This window comes from Grammomys surdaster, unplaced genomic scaffold, assembly GCF_004785775.1.
Source record: "Grammomys surdaster isolate TR1022 unplaced genomic scaffold, NIH_TR_1.0 233, whole genome shotgun sequence".
Classification (NCBI taxonomy): domain Eukaryota; kingdom Metazoa; phylum Chordata; class Mammalia; order Rodentia; family Muridae; genus Grammomys; species Grammomys surdaster.
In genome coordinates, this window is record NW_021604678.1 from 6,402,854 (window position 1) to 6,414,533 (window position 11,680).

Below are 11,680 nucleotides of genomic sequence, written 5' to 3' on the forward strand. Positions count from 1 at the left end.
TTTCTCTTCTGAAACCTGGGAAACGGGGAAACGGGGTGCATTTAGAGTTGATGGCTGAGCATTTTGGGGACAAGTGGAGAAACAAAGAACTGACAGTTACATTTATTTATTTATTTATTTATTTATTTATTTATTTCTGATAAATTTTGTATGCCCATGTCTCTTAGTTTACAAAAGATCTTACTATCTCAATCAAGTATCTGTTCCCCAAAGAACACACAGAAAAGAGGAGATATGATAGGTGTTTTCAAGTCTCCATTTTTAAAAGTAGTTATGATAAACATAGAGTCCTGTAGCTCACAGAGCACCTTTAAATACTGAAAAGCAGAAACTGAAGCCAGGGGTTCCTTTGGATGATATTAACATGTCCATCAGCTCAGGAGGCACCATGATCCAGCAGGGGACACCGCTCACACTGAGCACAGCAGACCTTCCCAACCAGGAAGAGGAGCAGTCTACCTTTCCATGTTCTGATCACTCTGTCTATAACAGGATAAACTATAGTTTCGATTCTTTCTATGATCCTTTTTATCTTTAGAGTCATGGTAGCTTAACATTTGTAAGTACCTGACTTTAGTCTCTTGGCAGCTAAGGCAGCTAAATCGATATACAAGTGAATAAACTTGAACTTGACTTGATTTGTCTCACATTCTCTCCTCTCTCCCCACCCCCAGTGGCTCTCTTGCAAGCTTGAGATACTAGAAGAAGTCTTAAGAGTGACTACACGTGTACCTCCAAAGTCATGCAGTGATTGCTTTTGCCTATGGTTAAAAATAAGCAAAGACCATTAAAGAAAGTTAAGGCCACAAAAGACTCCTCATCGAGGTACTAGAGTGTTTTAATCAGCTAAGGATGATAAATAAAGAGAGAATAAGAGTCAATCCTGGAGTGGGCTCAGCAGTTAAGAGCATTGATTGGTCTTCCAGAGTTCTTGAGTTCAATTCCCAGCAACCACATGGTGGCTCATAATCATCTGTAATCGGATCCGATGCCCTCTTCTGGTGTGTCTGAAGAGAGCTACAAGATATTCATTTACATAAAATAAATAAATTAATCTATAAAAAGTCTATCCTGCTCATGAATACTGATATCTATTGTGTATGACAGAATGGCAAACTTCTACATATATGACTTTAGTTGAATTTCAAGATATCATCATAGGGGCTGGAGAGATGGCTCAGTGGTTAAGAGCACTAACTGCTCTTCCAGAGGTCCTGAGTTCAATTCCCAGCAACCACATGGTGGCTTACAATCATCTGCAATAGGATCCTATGCCCTCTTCTACAGTGTACTCACATACGTAAAATAAATAGATAAAATCTAAAAACAAAAGAGATCATTATAGGTAAATCCACAGGTGGTATTACTCACATTCTAGAAAGGAAGCATAAACAGCTAGACCACGAGTTTTGGAGCATGTCTGCTGACTTATGACAACTATTCCTTATATTCTATCCAATTAAATAGCCACCTTTCTGTTCCAGGCTGACAGCCATACTAACCATGCTGACACATGAGGGAATGGACTTCTTAGTTTTCATCTACTTGGTTAGGTTGTAAGGATTAAACTAAGTCAATATAGGAAGAATATTTAAAATACTTCCTGCCTGTCTTGTGCTCAAGTATGTATTATAATTTATACTCAGTTTATGCATGTGTTTGTATATAAGTGGACATGTGTGCAAACTTACATTTCTGTATACATACAACTTGGAAGAGGATGTGTGATGTGTGTGTGTGTGTGTGTGTGTTGGATAGTCCATCTCTTCCAATCCCAGGGTGAGCAATTTACAGTGTAATCTTCATTCGGAACTACTGGTGCCAGTTACCTGAAGGGCAGAGCTTCCAAGGAGATTTTCCTTATAAAACTGGGAAGGAAAACCTCCACAAAAGCTTAGGTGACCCAGAGACAGAAAGTTCATCCGAGTGATGGGATGAGAATTTAGGAAAGCAGGGGATACTGTAGAATAAGCTCTATTAATTCCAGAACCTAAGCTTCAGACACTCAGGAAGAAAGAAGGGAAGTCTAACCCCCCCACACACACACACACCCCACACCACTGCTTCAGGTCTTCTGTCTGGGAGCTGGGCATGGCCTGAGGACTCTGCCAGAGGCCCACTGCCACAGCCTTGAAGCTTGCAGCACAGCTTATGCAGGTCGGCTGACCTGCGCTAACTCCATATGAGAAACAGAATGAGTGGAAGAGCTGGACCCTCCTCCAGTTGAGGTTGCTCAGGGCCTTGAGTTCTCAGAATCAGAAAGCGTGGAGGAGAGGGTAAGGGTGCTTCGCCCTTTTCTGGACTTTTCTGGTCCTTGCTTGTTCAACAGTGTCCCATTAGAGGTAATGTTCACTGGCAAAACGCCTAAATGACTTAAGCTATCAGGGATCAGTTTAACAGAGACCAGGAAGCCACAGTTCAGAGATCCGACACAGGACCCATCACTCAATTTGGAAACCAGACCACAGCTTGTGTTTGCAACTAGTTCCTGCCTGCCCTACAGAGACTGCCACACTCCAGGCTCCGGGAGTACTCTGGCTGCAAACTCAAGGCTGCTAAGACTTGGTAACTTTCCCAGATAAGATTTCATTTCGGACTTAACTCTCTAGGGCTGTACATTCCAGCAGATACACGTGCGTCCTTTCATGCCCCCTCCCTGTTCTGCAGGCCTGTCGGCGCATGCTGCACCCCATAAAGACACCCTGTAACATATGGGCTCCTCCCTGCGCAAATGCCTGGAGAAGGGGAGCCCAGATGCCCGGTCACTTCCGGGCATTATTCCAGTGACTGGGAAACAACAAATGCTGGGTCTCAACTAGCTGACTTTGTGACCTGCTTTTCAGGCAGGACACTCAAAGCTCAGGCCACCTGCGTGGCCTGGAAGCTTGGGACACCTGGTATGGAATTTGTGGTACCAGCTTGTCATGGAGCCCGGTGACATTGTTTCCTCCGCAGCTGCGCGCACGCATTAACACAGCTTCAGCCAATGACCTCAGCTAGGAGAGATTTGGAATTCTAGAAGGTCTCTTCTGGGTTTTAGATCCGGAAACGATTGCTGTGCATCTGACAGTGTCCGTTACAAGAAAACATTACCGTTTGCCTTGGCTAATGGTAAAACTAGCTTTGGGCACGCTTCCCCTACTACTCCCGCCAAAAACGGTCCGTGTACAGAATGATCGGCATAGCCAAGCCTGGAACTAAAGTATCTGCCTACCTGGATCGCTCAGTCATTGGGAGGCTTTCTGCCTGATGGTATGTGTAAGATAATAATCAAACCAAAGAGAGTAAAGAAGGGACTAGCGTGTGACCTTCGGAAACCCCTTTCCAGGAGCAGCATTCGCTGAATTTTTCTCAGACAGTTCAATTCCATCTGAATCCCCCACTGATAATGAAGCTTTTTAAGTGAAAGTTGGAATTCCAAAAGGCTCGGACAGAGTAGGAAAGTAAATTCAAGTATTTTTTTTCTTAAAGGTAATTCCCAAGTCGGCCTGTGCTTACCCATTTTTACTAGATTTCTGCTCCAGTAATACAGTGGTGTCCCAAGCATAAAGAGTTTAATCAGTAAGACAGTGTGATCTAGCCAGCACCTAAGGACTATTTTTGCTTCACACCTAAGTATCTTCCCATGTTCCTGCTATTCAGTTTTCTTCCCAACTAATTTTGGCCTTTTTCTAGAAATCTCTCATTAGGTTTAATTATTTGTTTCACTGGGAAACAATAAAACAAAAACCCTCTTCAGTGCTAGAAGTAATTTGAAGACACTGGAATGTTCTTCACAGGTTTCATAGAAGACATAAATAATCCACAGCACACCAAATGACGTGAGCAATGCCAACACCAGCCAACAGTAGCAGAGGTAAAACTGGTAAGTTTTGGACCATTCTTTTTTCACTTACACTGTAAGCAGACTGAGTGTAAAATCATCAGACTATGTGGGAAAACTGAAAGCAGGCTTCAAAGAATTATCGTACCAAAATAATATTTGAATGACTCCAAGATAGACACCTTTTTCATCAAACGTGGTCATACTCGCTGAATAAATTTACCTTCCCTACAACTATTCTTTACAGGGTCCCTACTTGAAATGCAACTTGCTGTCTGGTGGCCTTAAACAATGAAGGCTTCAAAACTCTTTTTGGGAAACCTTGAAATGAAGACCTGTGTGAAGTTCCCACTAAAGATCTATCCACAGGCATCCTTCAGACATAAGGGGAAAATCAACAGAAAGGGAGGGGGAGGTTCAATCTCTGGAGAAATAAGTTTGTTCCCAGGAAGGGTGGAAAGAGAGAGAGAGAGAGAGAGGGAGAGGGAGAGGGAGAGGGAGAGGGAGAGAGAGGTGTTGTTGGGGGTGAGGTTGCTGCCTAAGAAGGCTCATTGGTCATTTGGCTTTTAGTGTAGAGGCTTCAGTGTACACCAGACACATACACAGTGTTGTCTAAGAACTGAAGACAGTAGCTGAAGATGACAGCAACTTTTCATAAAGAACCAGTATCCTTGTCTCGGGTTCACTCCTGTGTGTACAGATGTGGAAACTGAGTCCTTTGATACACCATCACCAAACCTGGATCTTTCACATGGTATTGACAAATTCTCTACGGTGTCTTTAATGGATGATAGAAATAAAGACGTTCTTTATTTCTTCCAGATGCTGTCCAAAAAATGGTCACTTATGTGGAGATTAATTCTTTTCCTTCTCTAAGAGACATTGTCAACGTCCTGACAGGTTACCTGTATGGCGATTACTGTGCCTAAGTGATTTGTCCTTGATCATTAAACCCAACACCTTTCAGCTAAAGAATCTTCAAGTGACAATCAACACCCTTAGGCTCAAAACTAGCTTGCAGTAAATTCCTGCAGAGGAGACTGTGGTCTCTTTTCTTCTTTTCAAGGTGGCAATGAAAACGCATCAACTACCCAAAGTATTATACTAACCTAAAATGTTTTTGTAAACTTTCCAAATATTTGCTTTGAGGAAAATAGTTGTTTATTGTCAAAGCATCCAACATACCTGGATAAACTATAAAGTTTAATAAATCTTTTAGGGATAAAAGAAACACATAACTATTCAGACTCCATTTCACTGGCACAAAATTACACTTTGTATTAAAAGGAAATACATATTTACATCATTGATGACATTCTTCACTGAAGTCCATAATCATTTCATGATACATGCACTTGACCCTGGAAACTTAAACTGAATGGTGATCCCCTTTTTATTCATTTTGTTTATTTTTGTAAGAACACAGCTGTCATCAGGAAATGCAGAATGCATCTCCTCTTCCTCCATTACTTTATATCTAAAATAAACTTTGTCCTTACATATAATTATTACATCTAAACCATAAGTGCTTAATAATTTAAGTAGAAACGTATGACAAATGCATCAATATGTTGCAATATATGACATTTTTTAAAATGTACCTTTGTTTTTGGGAAAGTGAAAATTCGTGCATTCAAAAGAAAACCCCCTCAAACAACCCACCCAATCCAAAATCCACCATCCTGTGTGTGTGTGTGTGCGCGCGCGCGCGTGCGTGCCTGCGTCCTGGCGTGTGTGTGTGTGTGTGTGTGTGTGTGTGTGTGTGTGTGTGTGTGAAATTAAACATTTGGATGATGAGGTTCCTGGCAAGGGGAGGGACCTGTGTGTGCACGTGTTTGGTTGCAGTGTTTGGGGGCATAAGGTAGTGGCGGATGTCCTCGCGTGTCTGCTCCTGCAGGTGGCTTGACTGTGCGTGCACACGCGTGGAAAGCCGGAGTCTTTTACGCATCAATTATGCGAGGTCATGTGCCTAGACAGGTGGTGACGCTCCCTGAAGGATTCGTTGCAAATGGGGCACTTGAGTTTCTCCTCCCGCCGCCGCTTCACCAGGGGCTCCATGGCATACTCCTTTTTGTGATGAGACCGCATGTGGTACACCAGGTCGGAGGTCATGCGGAAGGAGGCGTTGCACTTGGCGCACCAGTTCTGCGCGGGCAGACACAGCGAAGTGAAGGAGGGCGGCAGCAGAGTGAGCGCCGAGGGCAGTTGCAGCTGCAGGGGCCCTGCGGCCGCCGCGGCCGCCGCAGCCGCCGCTGCCGAGCTCTTGGGCCAGAAGGCGGTGGCGTAGAGGAAGGGGCTCTGCTTGGGCAAGCCACCGCCGCCACCGCTCGCCAGGGGCCCGCAGGCTCCGTTCAGGTCCGCGGCCCCCTGCAGTTTCACAGCCAGCGGATCGGCGGTGGCCGGGTAAAGTCTGGTGGGACCCACGCCGTCTCCCGGGTGACACGGCTCGAGCGCGCCCAGCTTCTGGCCGAGGACCAGCGGGGACAGCTGAGAGAAGGAGCGCGCGGGCTGCGAGAAGGCGCTCTTACGCTCGTCCGATGCTGCCGCTTGGCCGCCTCCCGAGCCCCCCGCGGTCCCCGCGGTCGCCGAGCCGCCACCGCTGCCCAGCTGCGACACCGAGGTGAATGCGCTGCCGCGCGCTGGGCTCCCACCCTCCAGCCGGCCGGGCAGAGCGCCTCCGGGACGCGGGGCCAGCAGCTTCTCGGGGGCCCCTGGCGACCCCGCCGCGGGGGTGGACGAGCCATTGCCACCGCCGGCGACACCGCCTCCCGCCTCGGGGTCCTCGGCCGTGCCCCCTGCGCCGTCTGTCGCCGCTGCTGCCGCCTCCTCCTGCAAGCCTACCGTGCGGCCCGCCTTCTTCACCTCCACGAAGGCGCTGCGCTTCGCCTCGCCGGTCTCGGGGCTGGGCGGCGCGAAGAGCCGGCCGTTCTCCTCTAGGCCGAAGTAGCTGCCGGCGGCGCGGTACTGCTGCGGGGTGCACACCAGCTCCTCCTTGGAGGTGGCCAGCGGCCGCTCGGAGAAGCGCGCACGGCCGCCCGCCAGCCCCGCGCCGCCGCTCTCCGCCGCCGCCTCCTCCGGGAACCGCCTCTTGCCTTTGCAGCCGCCCGCGGCGACGCCTTCGGGACTCAGCTCCGCCTCCTGGTGGCCGCTGCCGCCACCGCCGATGCCTGGGGCCGCCGCGCAGCTGCTGCCTCCCCGGGAGTTTTCCAGTTCCCGAGCCAGGTTGTGGAAGTCCGTGGACGGCTTGGCGCTGCCAGCACCCGTGGCACCCGGCGGGTTGCTCGCCTCCGGGGACGACGCGGGGTAGTGGTGTATGGGGCCGGCTTTGCAGAACTTGTGGCCCGGGATCAACGGCGCCTCCTGTTGCTGCTGCTGTTGCTGCTGCTGTTGCTCTTTACCACCACCGCCGCCGTGGTCCTTGGTGCCCACGCCGCCCCCTTGTTCGTCTTGGGGATTCGCATCAGTGCTGTGAAGTCTCTTGGGGCAGCGGAATCGCAGATGTGCCACATAGGGAAACTCAAACTGGAAACGTTGGCTGCATTCCAAGCATGTGTAAGGAGCCGACCCTGCTTAGTGAGAAAACACACACACACACACACACACACACACACACACACACACACCCCACATGGTTAGTTAGCATCGCCCCTAGGCCACTTAGCCATCATCTCCATAACAAATCCATTTTATCTTTCCGGGCTGAGTGCCCGAGAAAAGAATACACTATTTTACTTAGTGCAACTTTCCTTCTTGGTTTGCACATTTATCAAGGCAGGCGCTCCCCAACTTTTCCTTCCCCATCCGTCCCAGTTCCATTCCGTAAAGCACCTCTGGAGCTTCGTCCAGCCTATGGGGTGCCCAAGAAAAGCACGGTGCGCCCGTGCACCCGGGTTAGTCCCGCTGGTCTCTGCACTTCTCCCCAGCTAGCGAAGGACCCATGCGCTCGTTGTGAGCCAACCTACCGTTCATTTTATGAGATCTAGACGGGCAGAGCAAAAGCAACTCAGTCAGTTCTTTCCCGTACCAAACTAGTAACTCTTCATCTTTGGCAATCCTGCGGAGAGAGCGGTAGAACAGCTGTCCGTTTTTTATATAGGCTTCGAGATTCTGTTCTTCCTTATCTCGGGCTGATTGGACCAGCCGCAGCCACATGAGACCTTCTGAGGAACCATTTGCAGCCGAAGTGTCTACCTACAGTATTTAAGAAAGACAAAAGGGGGGGGGGGGGGGTCCACGTGAACGACAGAAACCAGAGAAACCAGGGATATTTCTTCTGTTTGGTTTTCGTTCTTTCCAAACAATTTATCTGAAACCAAGTTTGCAAAAGTTGACCAAAGTCGGACAGCATCCCTGCGTTTGTAGTCAACTGGTATGATAGCCATCATTTGCAATATTGAGTCAGACTTACAGATTAGCCTCTTGAGAATTTCCTTTTCAATTACCACACGTGACAAAAGTAAGGGGAATTTCGTGTGTTTCAGAAGTAAAAGGCAAGTTCTGGTCTTATAAATTATTCTATAGCACTCACATTCATCTTTCTAACTGCGGAAATAAAGGACTAACAGATTTTCTTCATGAAGAAAGACTAAGAACTCTGGGGGGCGGGAGGACTGGGAGCAACATGGGTATGTAAATAAATAAAATAATAAAAAAATGAAAGACTAGGAAAAGAGAGGCCTGTTACAAACACAAACGTGGATTTAACGATGCTTTGCTGCCAAAACAGTTAACATTTTTATTTAAATACAAACTCTAAACACTAGCTAGTGTTAACTAAAGAAAGCAATAATCAGGCGATGAGGAGATCTCCCAGGTTACAAAACAAATATACTCAATACTTGTAAAAGTACTCCCAAGGACTATTTAATACCTAAATAGTCCCAGCCCTAGCAAGATCTCCTTAGCATTTTAGGAAATCATGATCCAGGGAACTCAGAACTAGGGCACGGATTCAGACAACCTTGGTATTATCTCTTTCTTTCTTTTTTCTTTCTTTCTTTCTTTCTTTCTTTCTTTCTTTTTTTCAGAAAACCACTTGGTGATTTGAATCTAGTTTTTTTTTTTTTCTAATTTTTGATGTGTTTGCTCTGCTCTGACTGAGCAGATGATTACATTCTCCTTAGGATGGCTCCTTGCTCACCCACAATAGGAAATTACCCTCAGACACCTTCATCATACTTGCTGAGACTCACCCGGAAGATATAAGGTACCGTTCTCTTGTCCGTGGACTTGAGGGCTACGAAGGCTATGCTGTCATACAGGGAAGTGTGGCTCAGAACACAGGGTCCGAATATGGCGTTCTCTGGGATGTCGCAGGTTGTATATACGCTGGTAAAAATGTCTGTCAGACATTGTTGGACAGCCTTGGCATCTCCATCCCAGATACCTCTCTGGATGCCTGAATCCTCCATCACTGGAGACAGATACCCGGGACAAGAAGAGAGTTGTTATTGCCTTTTCAGCTATGAACCTCGGCAGAGCAAGTTTCCGCTACCAGACATATTTTATTTGCACTTGCCGGCTTTTTTACATAGCTCCTACTTTAAAAATAAAGCAGACCAATCTGGCATGTTTTAAAGATGCCAACTTCGAAGTATTATTCCTCCCTTTTAAATAACTGGAACGGGAAGGATGAGAGCACACTTCCTGCTTGAGAAAAAGAAAATAAAGAGCCTGTGAAGACTGGAGCAGACTGTGTCTGTATTACCTTGGGATTTATAGAGTGGAGCATTAGGCTGGAGGCAGGGCTTTTGTAGGCTTGTTTTTCGTTTGTTTGTTTGTTTGTTTGTTTGTTTGTTTTTTAACCAGCATATGTCGATTTTCTGACTGTATATAGCCCCTGCCCCCAAAAAAACCTTTTAATCTTTAGAGGACAGTCCTGTCCTATGTACTGAACCCAGTGCCTCAATGCGATTTCTTCTTTTCTTCTAATGAGGGGAGCAGACTTAGCTAGCGGGCGGCGACCGCGGAGCATGGCGAATGGATTTCAAGTGGAGAGTCAGGGCCACTGATTCTATGTCAGCTAACCTTTCTTTGCAGCCTACAGGAAGGGACGCATGTCTGCTCATTACCATAATCCACCACGGTCCCTCCCGAGGCTTTAATTAAAAGCAGCAAGCAGAGGTAATTATTTTTTCTCGACATGCTTATTTATGGATGAGGTTGAATCCCAGTTACCTTGTTATACAAGAGGGTGGATTCGGTCGCCTGTGGCCCATGAAGCGAGCAGGTATAGGGCAGGCTTGAAATGTCCCCTGTCTGAAATACTGTGTGTAATGACTGGTGAATTCTCACTTCTCTGGATACCACCCTGTTTGGGCAAGAAGGGGCAGCCCTGCTTGAATGGTCCTCAGTGGGCCCTCCAGCTGTTTAATCCGCAGCAATTTAGAAGTAATGCCCCAGTGGCAGGTTCTCTATTGAGCTGTTGTACAGGGATGGTTTCCTTCCTCAGCCACTGGACACCCCCCCCCCCGCAATACTTAGCACTTAAAACAAGCAATACTTTAAGATATTTAAACTAGTTCTTAGTTAGCCTGTCATTTTTCTTGAATCTAACAATTCCTCTAAGTTGGGTTTTCCCTAGCAATTTCCCCAGTGACAGTGATTTCTATGTATTTATATACTTTAAGTGGCAAGGGGAGAGCCGACCTGATTCTTTTCTTGTTCGGCTAGCTTCTCATTAAAGAGCAATATTGGTGATGTGTATTTTTTTTAATCAACATCTACTATCCAATTAGTTTCACAAATGTAAGAAAATGCAATGCCTGTAAACTTCGGCCAACCTCTCTCCTATTCGTTCTCCCATATACCCCAAATGGCAAGTATATTTTCTAGACAGTGAGAATAAGGAAAATAGCCACAAAATAGAAAGTAGAAACTTTCCGTTTCTGCACTCGTCCTGTCCCCATCTTATTTCCAATTGCAAATCAAACATGTTGCAGAATACAGGTTCTCGTAGCTCCCCTTCAGTATAAGCCTCTCTTCCCAGTTGCCTACATTTCAACGTTTAGTACCTTGATGTCTGCCTCGCTTTTGAAAGTATCCTTCACGGAAGCTTTTCAATGTGACAGGAGATCGCCCTCCACTTTGGCAACAGCAGGGACTCAGTCATTAAAATGCAGTTCTATCTAACAATACAGCGAAAAGGTCCCGAGGCCCGGCTAATAGCGGTCCGTGCAGTCACGGTGGCCGCCACGACGCAAACCAGCCACAATAAGCGATAGGCAGGACCCCGGGCTTTAGTATCTCCAGCGTTTCACAGTCCTACGCCCATCTCTAGGGTTTTCTTTCTCCACAGATCCTCCGGGGAAACCCAGAGCCAGCTGGACTCGCTGAAATCCAGTCGCTACTGCCGGATGCTCTCCCTCCACTCCGGGCTGGTATTGTCTGGCAGCCGCGAGCTCCCCAGTCCCTAGCTTCTTCCGCAAAGTGCTCCCACCCGCTCCTCCCTTTGTATAATCTTATTGGCAGTGGAGATAACATTCAGCGATCATTTCCCTCCTATCTTCTAGATAATGAGGAAAAGGGGGGCAATTTTTTCACTCCTTCTACTCAACCTGTCCTCTTCCCATCCCCCTCCCACGTCAATGCAAATAGACTTACCAGAAATAAGGTCAGGACCGAGTCGCCCAAATAAGGCCACCTGGAACCGACGGGGTGCAACCCAATGTTCCTTTCTGCCTATTACATTAGTGTATCTCCATGTCAAGAGGTGTCGGTGTCAGTCTTGTGGGTTCTGTCCAAAGAGAGAAGAGAGATGCAGATAGATTAGGAAAGAGAGGAGAGAGGAGAGAGAGGAGAGAGGAGAGAGGAGAGAGGAGAGAGGAGAGAGGAGAGAGGAGAGAGGAGAGAGGAGAG

At 47.2% G+C, this 11,680-nt stretch overlaps 1 protein-coding gene across 1 annotated transcript; it reads right to left on the reverse strand.

The window, feature by feature from the left end:
* Positions 1-5,606: 5,606 nt before the first annotated feature.
* Positions 5,607-9,234, reverse strand: Prdm8 (PR/SET domain 8). Its single transcript, XM_028773633.1, has 3 exons — positions 9,016-9,234; positions 7,786-8,014; positions 5,607-7,389 (listed from the first exon to the last, which is right to left on the reverse strand). The coding sequence occupies exons 1-3, from the start codon at positions 9,232-9,234 to the stop codon at positions 5,771-5,773; spliced, it is 2,067 nt and encodes a 688-aa protein (XP_028629466.1). The 3' UTR covers positions 5,607-5,770.
* Positions 9,235-11,680: the final 2,446 nt, after the last annotated feature.

Bases quoted from the DNA above. Each gene is read 5' to 3' on its own strand.
- Prdm8 (XM_028773633.1), bottom strand. From the start codon at position 9,234: ATGGAGGATTCAGGCATCCAGAGAGGTATCTGGGATGGAGATGCCAAG. The intron at 8,015-9,015 runs GTGAGTCTCAGC...TAAATACTGTAG, and splicing joins CGGTACCTTATATCTTCCGG to GTAGACACTTCGGCTGCAAA. The intron at 7,390-7,785 runs GTAGGTTGGCTC...CTCACTAAGCAG, and splicing joins TAGATCTCATAAAATGAACG to GGTCGGCTCCTTACACATGC.